General features: G+C 53.1%; 1 protein-coding gene across 3 annotated transcripts; it reads right to left on the bottom strand.

Moving 5' to 3' along the window:
- Positions 1-376: 376 nt before the first annotated feature.
- On the bottom strand, positions 377-17,311 carry PDGFB (platelet derived growth factor subunit B). Of its 3 annotated transcripts, none has more exons than XM_048927832.1 (8): positions 17,234-17,311; positions 11,707-12,478; positions 7,092-7,188; positions 4,290-4,373; positions 3,861-4,066; positions 2,029-2,170; positions 1,571-1,738; positions 377-616 (listed from the first exon to the last, which is right to left on the bottom strand). In XM_048927832.1, the coding sequence occupies exons 2-7, from the start codon at positions 11,794-11,796 to the stop codon at positions 1,602-1,604; spliced, it is 756 nt and encodes a 251-aa protein (XP_048783789.1). In that variant the 5' UTR covers positions 11,797-12,478; positions 17,234-17,311; the 3' UTR covers positions 377-616; positions 1,571-1,601. The 3 variants fall into 3 exon arrangements, with proteins under 3 accessions (XP_048783789.1, XP_048783800.1, XP_048783781.1); XM_048927843.1 differs by lacking the exon at positions 17,234-17,311 and adding an exon at positions 12,885-12,929; XM_048927824.1 differs by lacking the exon at positions 17,234-17,311 and having other exon boundaries at positions 11,707-12,581.
- Positions 17,312-17,597: the final 286 nt, after the last annotated feature.

Raw genomic sequence — 17,597 nt, 5'->3', positions numbered from 1 at the left:
AAATCTCTGTCCAGGTAGGGTGATACAAGTCCATATAGTGCATTTTCCATCATGGGATGCCGTCCGCAGTCTGAGATATGCCTGTGTCAAATCGCAGGTCCAGTGCAAGTGCTGATCTCAGCCGGGCCCCGGCCGTACAGAAACACATGAGGAAGGAAGAAAATGCCCCTTCTTCCTTCAGTCCATTCATTTTCCTCCTCCCCACAGTAAGGATTTGGCCCCACTCTCCTTTTCACATTTTCCATCCTGTCCACCTGAGCAGGGAGGGCACTGTCCTGTCCTCGTTGACTGTTGGGGGGTTTGTGGTTTCATTTCTACTTTGTTCTTTTCTCATATGTATATATATATATATATATGTATATATATATAAGCTGTGTTTGTCTTTTTTTTTTTCTTTTTTTTGGTTGTTTTTTTGTTTTGTTTTGTTTTGTTTTTTGTAAAACTTTAAAATGTTAATAAATGAAAGAAGGGAGAGGCTTCGGTAGGAGAAGGTCCACTGATGGAAAGGGAAGCACCATTTGCCGCCTGAATCAGTCGTTGAGGCAGACTGGCAAAGAGGAAAAGTTATCACTCCAAGGACCCCATGGGGGCAATACAGCAAATATATTAAATAAACCTGGAGGGCAAACAAAAACAGGCACAGCATTAGGATAAAGTATCACAGAATCATTAAGGTTGGAAAAGGTCTCTAAGATCATCCAGTCCAACTGCAAGCCCATCCCCATGCCCACTGCCCACGTCCCTCAGTGCCACATCCAGACGGTTCTGGAACACCTCCAGGGATGGTGACTGCACCACCTCCCTGGGCAGCCTATAACCCTCTGCCATTTCCTCCGGAAATGCTCAAGTACCAAACAGAAGAGCTCAGGAGGGCTTTTGACATTCTTTGTATTTCCTTCTAGATAGTTCAAGCCAGAGCTGAGCTGATCTGTTCCCAGATACCAAGAGTCATTGTCCCCCTGTCCTGAGTGGGGCACGGCCCAGGCTCCTCCAAACAGCTGTGGCGGGGTAAAATTCTTCTGATGATGAGGGAATTACTCCTGTTTACACAAGTCAGAGAGAGAAGAATCAGGCCTTGGACTGACAAAGTCCAGATCTATTGCCTGAGATTCCAGCTCTTCTTTCCCTGGTGTGACCTCTCTCAAGCACACAGGCTTCCCGCTAGGAGAGGGATGAACCAAGCGCTTTGCTGCTTCGGAGTCCTTCTGCCAACTAAACTAATGAAATGAAAGGAAAAGGGATCCCCAGAGCAACATTAATTCTCTTCTTTCAACAGAGAATCAATAGAGAAAGGAGAACAGGAGCTGTTCCACAGAAGAGATGAATAACACAGATCCCACGGGAATTTAGGTGTGGAGAGAAGTTGGGCTTGCTGTCTGCCTTTAAGGGAGGCAAAGGGGAGGCTGAAACCCAAGAGCCACAAAGCCATACATGGAACATGTGCACTGGGCTGTTCCCACGCTCAGGTCCTGCTGCAGGCCCATGCTGAGTTGCTGTAGGTGCTGTGGGAAGGGTCCAAGGCACCAGGACAGAACCCTGACCCAGGGAAAAACAGCTTGCTGTCACTTGCCTTGTTCTCTCTCTCTCCCCTGCCAGCACTTCTATGCTATGAGGATTTCTTTCAGCACTTTCTTATCGTTGACATGCTTGTATTTCTTGTGTTTTCTCTTCTGTGCTAGCGGCCGGCGTACCCGCTTCCTCTGGGAGATGGCGGCTGTGGTGAACGACGGCGACAAGCCTGCCAAAAGAGAAGGGAGAGCGTACAGAGTGGGGAAGCTGGATTCATGCTGGAGTGCCTTTCCCCACATACTGTCACCAAAGAGGTCTGCAGTCTCACCCAATCCCACCTCCTGCTGTAAGCAGAGCTGCCACCCACCAGCTCCAACCTGGCCTTGAACCTCCAGGGATGGGGCACCACTGCTTCTCCGGGCAGCCTGTGCCAGCGCCTCACCACCCAGCACCCAGCATGGAGGAGCTCATTCCTCCCTCCCCAGCCTTCCCCTGCACTACAAAGGCTGAAGTCCTTACGTCTCTGCTCACGGGGTGCTGGCCGGCTGCTCCTGGGGGGCGGCCGGGATACTGCTTCACACCGGCACTGCACATGGTCCTCCAAAGGCACAACGACTTTTTTGAATACTGGCTTCTTCTGGACAAACTCGATCTTGTTCACCTATTTGAAGAGAGATGCAGCCCAAAGATGAACGTGGCTGTAGACACCCGCTCTGCAAAAATCATCAGTGTCTGTACACTTACACAGTGGCTCTCTTCCTATCAGGGCAAAAGGCAGCGGAGAGCACACAGTTTGAGACCAGGGGTGGTGTATATAGAGCTAATTTTGCACACACCAGCAGGGCAAAGCTAAACTTGGATTTGACTGCTTGTTTCTCCCATTCCTAACTTGTCCCTGCTGCTGGTGGGGAGAAGAATGCGTGGCTGACCACATGCAGAAACTGTTTGTATGGCCGGGATGGTGTGCACCTGGGGGCAACCAGAATTAATCGCCGCAGGATCCCGCAGGAAGGGCAAAAGAACAGCCTGTGCTCGTTGTGAGCAGACATAGCCTCACCAGGCCTGTCTGAATCTGTCTGCATCTCTTTAACAACTCATGGGGCTGAAGCCCTCTGTTTCAGAGGAAGGCGGTGCTCTGGAAATTCCCTCGGACTCTCCACCAGTGCTGACTCAGGGAAGGCTCACGCTGCATCCCACCACAGCCTGGGGTTCTCCCACTCTGGGTCTGACCCCATTCAGCTTATCTGACAAGCACACAGTCCCTAAGTGCTCTGCAGCTATAAATAGTTGCATGTGGGATTGAATTCCTGCAAACCCACTGCCCCCAGCAGCATCCCTAGGGCAGCACTGCAGCGGCCACGCTGTTTATCTTTCCTTGAAAGCCCACTCCATGTGCTTCAGACCACACGCTGCTCACTAGACAAACACTTCCAGCCAAACAATAGTGAGACCTCTGTCCTCAAAGAAACCATTTCCAGGTCACTTTTTGTGGCTGGCTTTTGACCTCTCGCTTGCTTTTTCCACAAAAACAACTCCTGCACCCCCTGCTTTTCCCTCATTTCAGCCTGGCTTTTCTGAGAAAGGAATTTCCTGATGAACAGAGCTGCCTGAATGCAATATCTCCCAGTCAGCCTCTGCCTGGGGGAGTCTCCTAAGGCTCAGGCAGGGGATTAATGCGGGATGAGTATTATTTTTAAAAGAGCTGTCTGGGAGGAAGCTGAAAGAAGATCACTGTTAGCAGAGAGGAGGACAGAGAGGTGAGCTGTCAGGTGTCTGTTTTCTTCTGGACTGGCTCAGGAGGCAACTGTGGGGCTGGCAAAGAGGAGAAGCTGCTGCAGCACCTGTTGCAGAGGAGGGATGGAGCCTTGACATCACCAAGCCCTCCTCTTTCTGCACTGAAAACAGTTCCTGCAATGACAGTATCCTGGTTTGTTTGATTTATCATTTGAGTTGGAAAGGACCCTTAAAGGTCATCTCGCCCAACTCCCCTGCAATGAACAGGGATGCTTACAGTTCAGTCAGGGTGCTCAGAGCCCCTCCAGCCTGACCTTGGATGTCTCCAGGGATGGGGCATCCACCACCTCTCTGGGCAGCCTGTGCCAGTGCCTCATCCTGGTTCTTCTGCTCTAACACAGAAGACGAGGCCCTCTCAAGACATAGAAACAGCAAGGGAACACTGCTGCAGTGACAGTTCCCAACTGCTGGACAGCAAAAGCACAGACATCACCATGCCAGAGACTGCAGCACTGTATGGATCATGCAGAACCACGTGACCATAAAGAAAGCATCAGGGAACGGGCAGCTATGCAAGCCTTGCACGAGGGTTTGGGGTTTAGGGAGAGCTGCCTTACCTGGACGTGCCGGACGCGAATCTGCATGGGGCGGCACTGCACGTTGCGGTTGTTGCAGCAGCCGGAGCACCGCTGCACCTCCACGCAGGGCGGCCACACCACGAAGTTGGCGTTGGTGCTGTCCACCATGTCGCGGGAGATCTCAAAGACCACCGTCCGCGTCTTGCACTCGGCGAGGACAGCTGGCTCTGCTGCTGCCAGAGCATCTGTGGAGGCCGAGAGGAGGAGGGAGGATGAAAGAGGCTGTGCAACTGTTATCAACCTGCTGCAGCCATCAGTGGGGAGAGGAACAGAGCCCATATGGCTTTGCCGCACTCACGTGCTCTTCCCCTTTGCTCACCTGCCAACCTCCCTCCTGGAAACAGTGCCTCCACATGTACTATAATCTGTACCCCAGCACAAATATGAGGTGCAGCACCCCACACTCACCAAGGCTTCGCCTCTCTCGAGCCAGGGACGCATGGTTTTGGCTGGGCTGAGTTGCATTCAGGTCCAGGCTAGAGCTGTCTTGCTCTGCAAAAGGAAGGGGAAAGTTGGTAGTAGTGGGTAGAGGCAGGAGAAGAATCATAGAATCATGAAGGTTGGAAAGATCACTGTGATCATCTAGTCCAACCATCGGGCACTGGTGCTTTGCCCACCAAATACAGTGCAGTGGTATGAGCCAAGGCCCTGGGGTGTCATGCATGTGTAAATGCACAGCAAAATCACAGCTATGACCTGGAGTGGGAAAGGAGCAGCCAAGAGGTTCAGATTGGTCTTCTGCAACCAGGATGTGGCAAGCGGGTTCACAGCCCAGCTTAAGAATCTCTAGGCTAGAGTCAGTTTGATAGCAGAACATGAAAGTGAAGCTAAAATGGCCGTTTTTCCCCTCTACTGCTCTACGGTAAGCTGCAGGAGCAGGAGGTAGTTCTGTCAAAGATGGGAGAGGAAAGCAGATCGCATTCAGCCCGGCTCTGTGCAGGGCCCTCCCACCCCTCCACTTTTTCCCATAGGAAGTGCTGAATAGAGAAATGCCCATAGTCCCTACGGAGCACTCCAACATGCAGCCCCTCCTGAGCTATGGACAATGGCTGTGCTCAGAGATAGCTCCCACCCGGCCACAGCTCTTTCCTTCTCTGGCCTGCTTTAGCAGCTGAAGGAAGCTGAATGGACGTCAGCATCGAGGGAGCAATATTCTTACAGGAGATCTGGGCCAGTGGAAGATCTCTGTTTATCAGATATGCGCTGGAGCAGACTTCCCATACCCATCACATCCCATCCCTCTTCCTCAGCGCTATCTGAGCCCTCCCAGTAGGGATGTTGCTCTCTGCTCAGCTCTGAAGCAGCTACTGAAGGATTTGGGTTATGTGCACAGAGGCTGCATACATGAGGAGGAATTGTGTCTGTTCAGCCAACACCTGTGCATGAGGGGAACTCCCTTCAGAGCGTCTGGAGAGGTGTGATCACTTCTGGGTGACCATTTATTTCATCCAGAGGCAGACACCCAGAATCTGGTGGGCTTTATAAGGACCTACAGATCTCCAAGGGCTACAGAGGGTGTTTGGGTGACTGGCTTAAGTGGCCACAGCTAGCCAGTGTTAATGGAGATGACTCCCACCCAACACACCTTAGTTGTTGGGTCTATGGGAGTTTTTAAGGTCAGGAAAGAAACGTCTCAGTCCACTTGGCTCCTGGAATTCCTGATCCTGGCTCTCTGTGTCCCTGTGCTCAGTGCCAGGAACCTCAAGTGAAACTGATGACTCCAAGCTCTCTAGCCTGCTCTGTACCCTTTGGCTCTCCAAGCCAGCAAGAGACTGCTCGCTGTATTTCTCAGCCTTGAAGGCAGCTGGTGGCTGCGATAGAGATGTATCTGTTCCTTGGGCACCGGGAATGACAGACAGACAGCATGCATCTCCCCACCCCTCCATCCTGCATTTCATCCAGCGAGGGTGGGGGCTGCCTTTTGTGCAAAGGTTAAGCTGATGAGAGGAGAGGGAGGGAGAAAAATAGCAACAACTGTTGACTCGAAACAAATCTCCTATTGAAAAAGCGAGTCCCTCCCTCTTCAGGTTGTCCTTCTACACGCCGGTCCGGCACCGAAGAGGCTCGGGGCGGGGTGGGGGGGAACCGGCTTGGGACAATCAATCCGGAGGGGCTAATTTTGGAAGTTGCCCCATTGTGCGGCTGGTGGATGAGGAGGGAACGGGAGAGGGCAGGGAGCGGCCGTGGCGGTGGTGGGGAGCCTAGTCGCCTCTTTCTAAGGCAAACAATAGCAGAACGCAGCTGGTGCCCTCCCCCTCGCGTTCCCCCCCCTGCCCCTCCAGGGCCGTTTTGAAAGGCAGCGGGAATGCTTTTGAGACTGCGCCAGTGGTTGGACTGGCATAGGAAACAAAAGCAGGAAATTCTGTTCCCCCGTAGATAGTGTCTCGGCAAGGATTACAAAGCTCCAAACAGACAAAACACGAGAAAGAAGGCGAGCTGGGGGGGCCGGGGGACGACAGGCGGGAGCAGGGTTAGAATAGAAAGGAATTTGCTCTGAAGAGACCGTTTATAAATAAATTCCTGGGCCAGCCCAGCCGCCGTGGCGCGTGCTCCAATTCCCACACGTGCCGACCCCTGCGCGCTCCATCGCTCTGCGCCAAGTGACCCCGCGGCACTGCAGCCCCCGGAGCTCTTATCTGGGGGCAGGAGGTGAGGCAGGGCTACCCCGGCCAACCCGATTTCACCCCCGGGCACGTGGCTTCTCTTGCAAGCTCAAGCGGAGAATCGTTCAGCCCTCTTTCTCCTGCTTCCACCTCGCCTTTCTCCACCTCCCAACTTGACCCTTGGCCAGAGCGAGCCATGCTGCATGTGCGTCTTGCAAGGTGAGAAGTGCTGGCCCGTGTTCCAAGTACTCCCCCCCTCACACATCCCCTACCATTTTTGTAGACCTGGCAGGTTTGGAGATCCACAGAAGCATCTACTTGTCTAACTCCCATAGGTTCAGGGGGATTGGGTATGTAAATGCCCAGGGCTCAGCCCCTGAGTGGTTAAGGAATTACAGAATCATGGAAATACAGAATTATAGAATGGCTTGGATTCGAAGGGACCTCAAAGATCATCGAGTTCCGACCCCAACATGGGCGTGCTCCTGGTTGCTTCATTGATAGTGGGGTATGAGGGAGTGCGCCTGCAGGAAGATGGATTGCTCCCTCCCTTCTCCCGAAAGAGCAAAGGAAAGAGAGAGGAGTGTTTGGTGAAGAGGAGATTTACCTACGGAGTCTATCCGCAGGGCACGCTGGAGGTCACTGATGGAGCGCACGGAGCTGCCACCCAAAATCTCATAAATATCTTCAGGTATGGGGTCCCCCTGCCAGATGACAAGAAAAAAAAAAAAGAAGGAAAATGAGCATTAGAGGAGTGATGTGCAAATGCTGCATCATGGAGTGTGGGGAGTCGAAGCAGTGTGGGGAAAGCTCGGCAGAACCAGTGATATAGTAAGAAAGACACAGCCTCATGAAAGTATGAACCTGAAACCACTACCAAAGTGGTTGGTAGACCCTAAAAAATGCAAGGAAATGCCACAGCTCTGCAGTGAAGTCCTGAGCACGACAAATGCAGTCAGCAATGCTTCCTCCTCCGGTACCGTATGACTTCTCCAGGTGGCCCCTCATTCCTGCTGCCTGCAGTACAGGCGTTTTAACAGACTTCCCTTACGCTATCAGATAAAACCTTCCCAATATTTCCCTCCGTTATGAAACTCCCTCGCAGGCTTTGTGAGATTACCGGGTGTATGTGCGTGTGCATGCGCGTGTTTTCAAACCACAGCGGCCCAATTATATCCACCATTTGCATACTCTTAAAAAACAGAGCTTTGGGGCGGAGAGGCACAAGGACCTTTGCAGCTGAGCTCACAGCTCGGGCGCAACTGCAAACAGTGCTGGGAGGACAACGGGGATGGGCAGAGGAGCTGGTTTGGGACGTCACCAGGTGCTGGTGCCAACAACCTGAAGTCACCAGGTCTGTAGACATCCGATGACAGACCTGCAGGCAGGTGCAACACTATCAATCTCTTGGGAATCTTACGCAACCTTAAATGGGTCCAGTTGGCAGCACGCAAGGCAACAACAAAGGAGTGGTGTGGGAAAGCAAGCACTGATTGAAGCACACTTCCGAAAGAGGATAAAAAGAGAGGAGGAAAGTGCTGGCCGGAGTGTTTGCTTAGCTCCTAGCTTTCTCCATTCAGGGCTACTCATGTGGAAAAGCAGCTCTTTCAGCGGGGTGCTGGATGCCTCTGGAGGCACAGCCCCGAGCTGTGCCCTGTAACTGAGAGCAGAGCTTGGCTCGTGCGCCTGCGAAGCATCAGGATTTTCATGTGGGCTTTTATGGGTGGTCAGTGGCATGTGTGTGGTCCCTCCGGTGCAGTGCTGCTCCTTCCCTGCATGGGTTCAGGGCGGAACGTTTCTTTTCTGCCTGGGGAAAGGCAGCAGGTGGGTGGCACAATCCCAAACACATGGATCCTTTGGCCACCCACCCATCACCTCTACTGATAGGGCAGTGGGAGTGCTCCCATCCCATTGAGCGGGTACTTCATATGGTGACAAACGTGCTGAATGCTATGAGACAGAAACCTCCTGGGACAGATGTCAGGTGCACAGCTGGACCCACTAGTCAGAGCCCCTTGAGCCCTGCATGCATGGGGCAACACAAGCAGGGGTGGTGCAGGGTGACCCCCTCAAGCCTCTGTGCCCCGCTCTGTCCCTGTCACATCTCACAGCAGGTCTGGATGCAGATTTCAGAGCTCCAGGCATCACTTCTTCAGCCTCCGTGATGGATGCACAGCAAGGGAGTGACTCACATCATTCAGGGATCACTGAATCGCTGCGCAATGAAGATGCCTTCTGACAACCCCGTGGTGTGAGGACGAACAGGACCAGCAGCCCAGCAATGAGAGCTCTGGGGCACCTCCCCAACCTGCGCCATGCATGGTGCAAAGCAGTCATTTGCAATTCTCAGCACCAGGTGGTGAAATGCTTTTTAGTGCTTGCACCTGTCAGCTGAGAGCATTTGTGCATGAACACTGCTGTGCACTGATGCCCCTGCTCCTTCCTGATACTTAATACGTGTAGGAAATGGGACTTTTATTTTAGACTCCACCACCCGCTGGGGGAGAGCGTCGGTAGGTGTGACAAGGTTGGGTGTCACCTTGCTGCTGCCTCCTGAGCCCAAACAAGGGCTGCACACCTAGGAGTACCTGGTGCAGAGGTTTTAGGGTCCAGCACCACCTGATCCCATGGGGTCAGGAGCAGTGAAGGAGGAGGGATTCCCAGCAGCACAGCCCAAGCAGCTGGTGCTTTTCCTGCTTAACAGCTCCTCAGAGTTATTTGTCTAACACAGGTTAACAATCTTCTTTTTTTTAACTGTGCGGCAGATCAAAGAAGACTTTTGTCTCAATGGACTCCTGGCTGGCTGTCAAGTGCCCCAAGGCCTGGCCCCATATTCCTGCATGGCTGCTGAATTCCTAGAAGAAAGCAAGTTTGTTTTTCCCTCCCTCCCTCCCACTGCCCCCAGTGCCTGGCTCTCCCCCGAACTACACCCGCAGGGATGTCCCCTCCCCTTCTCCCAGTGCCATGCACGTCCTACAGCAGAGCCACGTGCAGGTTGTGGGTGCAAGGACAGGACCTCCTCCCAGATCTCAGCAGCTGTGAACCCGCATGCACACAGCCACAAGCTGCCTCTGTCCTGTGTCACCGTAAAATTAGCCTTGCCCCCAGCCCCACCACTTCTGGAGCTTTCTGCCAACGTAGGATTTTGAGCACTGGGGATGCTGAAAGGTTCAATGTACAGGCAAGAGCTGCTGAGTCCTTCCTGGTGGTGCAGCATCTCTATGACTAGCAGAGGTACTATGGAGGAGAGACTGCAACAGGGAGGGAAGGGAGACCCTCCAAGCCTGGAGAAAGAAGCTGAGGACATGCTCAAGCACTCTTTCTGGGCACTGTTTCTATATACCCATGTGCTGGTCTCAGGTAGGGGAACACCCAGCTATCTGCTCCTCTGCCCAGCAAAGGAAACTTTCTGAGAATTTCCATGCTGACTATGCCAAGGGTCATGGCAGGAGGGGACAACTCTCCTTGCAAGAACCACTTTCAGGTGGGATGCTGCCATGGCACAAAGCACGGGTCCTGGTTCCATCCACCAGCTTACCCCTGCCGTGCCATCCATCCATCCATCCACCCATCCATCCATCACTAGCTGCCTTAGCTTTCAGTGTCCTTGTCACTCCCTCATGCTTGGGATGAGCCCTGTCACCTCCCAGCAGGAAGAGGCACGGCAGAACCCAAGCTACCTTGCTGAATGCTCAGCCGCACCCCATTCCTTGGGAATTCCAGAAAGCCCTGCCAACAGGGCTTCACCCAGGCAAAGCCACGCCTGGCTCAGCCCATCTCCGTAAATGTTGCAAGGCAGCTATTGCAGCCCGTGGGGCAAATGCAAATCAGTTTGCATCCTCACTTTCCAACTGGCAAATATTTTCCCGCTGGGGCGCGTGCTCCCGCTCCCTCCCTCTGAAGGGGCTCCAGGGCCCTCCAGCTCCCAATGGGTGTTATGGAAAAGGGAGAGAGACTGAGGAGACCCTGTCTCAGTCTCTGCTGCACTGTCCCTGGCAGGGCTGAATGTGGGCACAAGCCCCCTCTGGAGCCTGTTTGCAGCCTGGTAGCAGTCATACTGTGCTTCTGATGCGGAGGTGACATGCCACCGTTGAAGCAGATGCTGGGACTGAGCTCTGGCACAGACTGTCCAGGGAGGTGGTGCAGTCACCGTCCCTGGAGGTGTTCCAGAACCGTGTGGATGTGGCACTGATGGTCAGTAGGCATGGTGGAGATGGGCTGGAGGTTGGACTGGGTGATTTTAGAGGTCTTTTCCAACGTTAATGATTCTGTGATTCTGCCTGCTCGTGCAGAAGCCTTCTCAGTTCTCCAGTCATAAAATGATAAATGTCACTATTCCTCCTAAGAAACCCAGAGGAGAACCAGAATTGCCAAACTCTAACCCTGCATATCAGCAGGGCCCTGGGATTGGGCACATCTGCCCTACCCCAGCACCAACCAGAGCTGATGTTTGGTATTGCATAGGAGAGCAAAATCTGAGCCACTCACAGAGGAAATGTCATCTTCTGCCAAAAACAAACTTAACCACTGGGCAGCCCGCAGCTCTAGCTGCTTCCCTTTGTGGCTTAGGCAAAACGGGCCTCTGGGGTGGTGATGCCATCATCTGGTCCCTTCCCTGCCACCCATGAATGGGACTGCCTGAAAATGGAGAAGGAAGAAGCAGACATGATGCAAAGGGAGGAAAGTTGGGGTGGAGGATTGAGCTGAGCTACTCATTGACACATGGCTTGGTTGTCTAGGGCTGCAGTGGGAACTGGGCACTGCATCTTTTTGATCCCTTCAGTCACAGAATTATTTAGATTGCAAAAGCTTTCTAAGATCACCTAGTCCAGCTGCCAGCCCATCCCCACCATGCCCACTGACCACGTCCCTCAGTGACACATCCACACGGCCCTGAAACACCTCCAGGTACAGTGAGTCCACCACCTCCCTGGGAAGCCTATGCAGCACCAAAATCCTATGTGAGACCGAAGGACACAGCATGTCTCGGGGTCCCAGGGCTCCAGTTGCCAGGATACCCACAAGGGCAGCCCCTTCCCAGCCCCAGCCCTCACCCATATTCCTGAGGAACTGGGGCAAAACACCCCACAGCCCTCACACCCTGCAGGCACAGCCCTCCCCCATCCGTGGCAGCACGACCGAGATCCCCTCCCCGCATTCCTCCTCCATGCACGCTCCCCACCTCCCCCCGTTTTCCCCCGGGCTCCCTCTATGGGACTCACCTCCAGGCGGGCCAGGGGCAGGGACAGGATGACGGCGAAGACCACGCCGAAATTCATGCCGGCTTCAGGCCCCGCCGGCTGCGGGCACATGGACGGAGAGCCCTGGGAGGGAAGCAGTGGCAGCCGGCCTCAGGCAGCAAGCAGGCTGCCGGTCCCCATCGCCTCAGCACCGGGGGGTGCGGGGAGCAGGGCGGAGGGGCTCTGCTATCTCATAGGGTGGGTGGGGAGAAGCTCCTCTGAGCACCGGGCATCCAGCTATGCGTTCCAATGAGTGGCTCCTTAGCAGGTAGTCCGTGTGCTATTTTCCCTCTTGGTCTTCTTGCTTTCTTAAATGCATGCGCATTGAAAAAGAAGAGCTTTTAGGAACAGGCAGCAGTGTTCTTGGGGGGAAAAAAAAAAGATGTATTAAAATAAAAACAACTTTTCCCAAGTTTGCTGCAAAATCCAAAAATAAAGTCTTCCTCAGCGTCTTTCTGTTTTAAAATTCTCTTTTTCTTTCTTCTTGTTCCTCCAGACGTTCCTGCACATTGGATCTTCCCCTTTAGATCAGATCTTCCCCTTTAGATCAGACCTGCCCATTTAGATCGGATCTTCCCCTTTAGATAGGATCCCCACGCCGGGCGCTGGCTCTGGTGCCGTCCCTTTCCCAACACCGGCAATTGGTTTTGCTTTGGTTTGGAGACAGGTGAGGGCAATCAGAGGGGTTTTATTGCTCCGGATTGTGTGTGCAAGCCTCGATGAGCCTCAGAGCCCGGCCACCTCCTGCACCCTGCTGAGGGAAAAGCGAAAAAGTGAAATGCAACGGGAGCAGAGCGAGCTGGTGAGGCTTTATGGCAGCGGCGAGCTGGGAGAGACTGAACTGGCACCCGGGGCTGCCGCTTTTAAAAGGAGAGATGGGTGGAGCATAACTTGCCATCCTCCTCTTCGCCGAGTATCAAGGGAAAAATCTAGCTGCTGCTGGCTGACAAAATAAAAGTGTGTTCATTGGAATGATTAATTAATTAAAAATGACTAACTCTACGATACCCCTTTTAACGTGGCTTGGAGGAACAGGGACGGCAATTCCTTTCTCTTCAAGCAGAGATAAGCAGAGCGGAGTTCCCGGCACGGGAGTTTATTTTTTTGCCCTGGGTTCTTGGGAGCCCGTTTCCCCTGACTCCTTCCCTTGTAATACTTACTGCGAGGAGAGAGCTGGCTTTCATAGCTGCATCTCTTTGTGTGCAGGGGGAAAAAAAAGCAAGGGAAAAAAAAAAAAAAAAGCCAGAGAAATCGAAACATTGCTGCAAGGCAATCTGGTGTTGCTCGTGGCACCGGGAGGTGTTTTGCCGCGTGATTATCCCCACAATGTAATAAACATCTGAAGGGAAATTGAGCCAGCAGCTGAGTGCTACGGGGGGGAGGGAAGGCTGCTAACAGGTGAGTTCAGGAAAGAGTCACAACCTATTGCAAAAACACACGTACGCACGCCCTCTCATGTGCATACGGGCGATCTCCCGGTGCGGAGTTGCACACTCGCAAAGCACACGTCTTTGTGCAGCCTGCTCTGCGCCGACACATTCCTGCAGTGTCATGCACTGCAGGCACTCAGCAGGCGATCGCTCTGCATCCCGAGCATCTCCCTCTCCTCCTCTCTGCTACGTCGCATGCTCGGCTACGTGCAGATTTCATCTCATTCACACATCCCTGAGCATCCATGTGTTCTCCTTCACTCTCCCCCTCTCCCTTCCTTTCTCACATGCGCACACCCTCATGGCCTCATCTCGCAGCATCACACACTCTCTCTCAGACTATCTGGGTTTCTCATGCAGCCAATCCTCTCTGAAACACGCCACCTCACGCCAGCCCTCACATACACACTATGCGAGGTGTCATCGAGCGTCCTTGCACAGTAGGCATGACAACGCCTCCGAGTTGGATAGTTATGCCCCCAACCTGACTTTGGACCCAAGGGTTGGTCTGGAAGGTCATAATGAAGCTGGGGACCCTCTGCAGCTTTCCCTTTCAGAGTCACAGAATTCAGTTGCAAAATGGAAGGACCTTATGGTTGGGCAGCTCATCAAGATGCCCTTGGGTTGCAAGGGATCAAGATGCCTTTAGGTTGCATAAGATCACAGCAATTGTCCCTACCACAGAAGACAAGGGGAGGATTTCTTCACCAATGGGGCATTCAGCAGAGCTGTGCCAGTCCCAGAGCCCAGGGAATCTGCAGGAGTAGAACATGAAGATTGTCCTGGAAGTCCCTCACGTGGCTCAGTCCCAGCCTGAAGCTCAAGTGGGAGGAAGCAGAAATGCAACACATACCTTTGCTCTTGTGTCCACCGCCAGACACTTTAGCAAGGACTTCACCTTAGATGCTCCAGCAGTGCTAGCCCTGTCCCACCTCACATTCCTCTGGGAACTCTCAGAATTCCACTCATTCACCATAGCATACTAGTTATTTCTCCAACCCCTCAATGGAGCTGCTGCCCTACTCTCTACCTGGGTTAGATCTGTCAGATGCTCCAAAAAAAGGATTTGGGAAGGGTCCGGGTCTGCCTCACCTCACTCCAGGTAACACCAGCTGAAGAAAGACTATTACCATAGAGGTCAGTGGGGGAACACTGATGATGGAGGATGGCCAAACCAGCTTCTGGGTGACCCCATAACACGTTTGATGTTCACGATGTGCCCTTCGAGGAGCTCTGAAACAACTTGTGTGGCCTCATTCCAGTTGTGCAAGGCTGCCCCGTGCCATAGTGTTGGCCGCCGTGCCAGGGCAGAACAGCCTGCGCGTGGGAGGGCTGATTAAACTCCTCAGCAGGGAGATCTGTCACCATCAGAGAGGAGAAGGATGCAGCTAGCAGGGAGTGCTGCTAATTTTCTTGCTTGGTAGGAGCAAGAGCTGCTGCAAGGGCCTGCTTTTGGGGGGCTACGTGCTTATTTTTTTTATAATATCCGGCTATGTTACATGTGAGCTGGGATAGAAATAGAGTTATTTATTTTCACGTGGATGATGCAGGGCGGTTTTTAGAAGCTCGACATCAGAAACAAAAAGCTAATCCCCGCCGAATCTCCAGACAGCAAGGAAGAGGATGTTTGGAATTTGACTAATCATCTACCTATGACCCTGCCTGGAAATAGAGCAAGACGATATGCGATATGCTCGGGCTTCAGACGTGTTGCCTTGCTCTTTCTGCTTTTAAGACAGGAACAGATTTTTCTGCAGTGAGGTATTGAGATTCAGACCGTGCCAGTCTCACTCCACCAAGTTCATTGGGGTTGAGATCAGCATGGCCGCACGCACACACTGCTGTGCCCTGAGATTAGCGTTCCCTTTATTCTCTTGCTTTTGTGAAATCAGCTCATGATCTGCACTATGAACCCCTAAATTTAATAGGGACCATTATCGTCCCTTCTCATGACCTGTGGGGTGGAGGCCTGCAAAGTCCACCAATGGAGGTCTCAGGAAAACTTTCTTCCCAGACAGAGCGGTGCTGCAGTGGCACAGGCTGCCCAGGGAGGTGGTGCAGTCACCATCCCCAGAAGTGTTCAGAAACCGTGTGGATGTGGCACTGAGGGACGTGGTCAGTGGGCATGGTGGGGATGAGCTTACGATTGGACCCGATGGTCCTCATGGTCTTTTCCAACTTTAATAATTCTGTGATTCTCTGATCAGTGCCACAGATGTTACAGCACATGGGCTTGGAGCCCAGCACCGTTGCATTGCAGTGGAAGGTGCTTCAAGGCTACGTAGAGCGGCCATTCCATGTTCCATTGGAGCACTGCAACCTGACAAGGTGCTGTTGCAACCATGGTAGCTGGCAGTGGCTCCTCGGGCAAACTGCAGCACAAACAGGTTTCCTAAGAGCCTGTAGTGGTGTTTCTCATTTAAACACTTTCACCACCACAGCAGCTCCTCAGCTGCAAACAGCTGTGCTCATCTCTTCATTTATTTTCTTATCACAAGGGAGGAGGTCAGGACATGCCCTAGGGCAACACGTGGCTCCTTGATGTGGGGCCACCATCCCCTCATCTTACATTGGTGGAAAAAATGATCTACTTGCCACCATCCACAGAGGCATAATTTTAGGGTGATATCTCTTTTTTCCTCCCTCCCCCCCCCTTTTTTTTTTGAGCATTGTGAAACAGCAGGAAACAAAACAGGGTTCACAATGGAAAGCAAGAATCAATCCAAACAACTGAGGTGTTTCAGCCTCTCCGTGATGAATCCTACTTTGCAAAACATCAATGGAAAGAAATTAGGAGGTGTTGACAGCCCGCGTGTAGTCAGCCCGCCCACTCAAGGCACCTAGTTTAGGTGTTGCACTGCTCCCAGGGCAGGGTGAGCCATCCCCCACCTCCTCCCCGTGGCTGCTGTTAATAGAGGGGAGCAGCTTTGCATCAGGAGGTTCTCAGGGTGCATCGGTTTTACGCTAAGGGGGACGGTCTCGTTGGGTTTATCCCAAGCAGAGCCATCAGGATGGAGCTGCCATGGCTTCCTGATGGCTGGGTTTAGTCTATCGGAGGAAGACAGGAGGAAAGGGGAAGAGGAGCGAAGGAAGGAGGCAGAGACAGGCAGGCAGCCTGCTGTTTATATGTGGTGCCTGAGAAAAGCAGAGCCTCAGGGCATGCATGGCTTGCACAATTCGCCTTCTTGCCCTTGGCGCTGGCAGGGAAAGTGCTTTCCAAGGATGAGTAAAGCACTTGACCCCAGGGCAGGGAGTTTGGTGGGACCTGCCTGGCTTCCTCCAGGAGCTTCATGGCAGAGGAATTCCTTCTGTCCCTCACCGTGTCTGTCTGCTCACCCCTTCCCAGCAGAAACCTGTCAGAGGTGAGCATGATACATCCCTGGGACAGTGCACTGACCCTGACAGTGGGAGATGGGAGAGAGCTTGTGCCAGTCCATGGGTGAAGGAGAATCGAACCACCACCATCCACTGCCAACCTGATTGAACTGTGCCTGTTCATTGCAGGGGAGTGGGACTGGCTGACCTATTAGGGTCTCTCCCAGCTCCAACGATTCTATGATTCTAGGAGCATGCAGGTCAAGTAGGATACAGGGATGGAAGGCAAAACTGGGGACACTGATTTCCCATTGCTTTCCTGCAGACATATAACAGGGAGGAGGGAGTGCAGCCTTCTCTGTTCACACCACCAGATATTTCTTCCCCCCCCGCCCCCCCCCCCCAAGTTTAGGGTAGAAGGGAACAATTTCCTTACTCTGGCAACCATCCATTATGTCTATGGAGCTGCTCCCCACCCCATTCCCCCTCTCTTTCCTGTTTTGATGAAAGGAAAAAATGTTCTGCTTTCCTTCTTTATTTTTCCAGACTGGTGAATAGCACTCGAAAGGAATTTCTCTCCCTCCCCCTTTTCCCCTCTCCCGGTATAACAAATATATATACGTGTGTGTGAATGCGCCACGCACCGCGGGTCAGCTGCTGTTTTTGACGAGGCATCGGCTATTTTTGTTCCCAGGGCGAGGAGGTGGGCATCCTTCCCCCTTCACAACCCCGGCCCCATCCCTGCCCGCAGCCCCTCCACTCACCTCATCCCCATCCTCTGCCCCTGGGTACGCAGTGAGCGGCGGTGGCGGCGGTGAGAAGGAAGCTCGCTGAGCCGGAGTAAAAATAGCCCCAGCAGTTACTCAGCTCAGAACGTAACATGACTCATGATGTGAAATGAAGATATGAGGGTCGAAAACCAAAAGCAAGCGGCTCTGCCTCCCCCTCCACCTGCTATGTGTGTGTGTGCTGAAGCAAGACGAGCTACGAGCCCTGCTGGTGGGGTCAGGGCAGAGAGCAGGCTGGAGAGGGGAAGCCCCATGAGATCCTCCTGCCCACCCAGTTTGGATGTGCCCACCTCAGTCTGGGTGGCTCTGGTGATGCTGCATCCCACTCCCATCAACCTGG

Source organism: Lagopus muta, chromosome 1 (assembly GCF_023343835.1).
Source record: "Lagopus muta isolate bLagMut1 chromosome 1, bLagMut1 primary, whole genome shotgun sequence".
NCBI classification, from domain to species: domain Eukaryota; kingdom Metazoa; phylum Chordata; class Aves; order Galliformes; family Phasianidae; genus Lagopus; species Lagopus muta.
Note: the sequence above shows the minus strand (reverse complement) of the source record. Positions and strands in the feature narration are given on the sequence as shown.

Coding starts and splice junctions, on each gene's coding strand:
- PDGFB (XM_048927832.1), bottom strand. CDS start 11,796: ATGTGCCCGCAGCCGGCGGGGCCTGAAGCCGGCATGAATTTCGGCGTG. Junction 7,189..11,706: donor TGCCCCTGGCCCGCCTGGAG/GTGAGTCCCATA, acceptor GTCATCTGGCAG/GGGGACCCCATACCTGAAGA. Junction 2,171..3,860: donor TTCGCGTCCGGCACGTCCAG/GTAAGGCAGCTC, acceptor CTCTTCAAATAG/GTGAACAAGATCGAGTTTGT.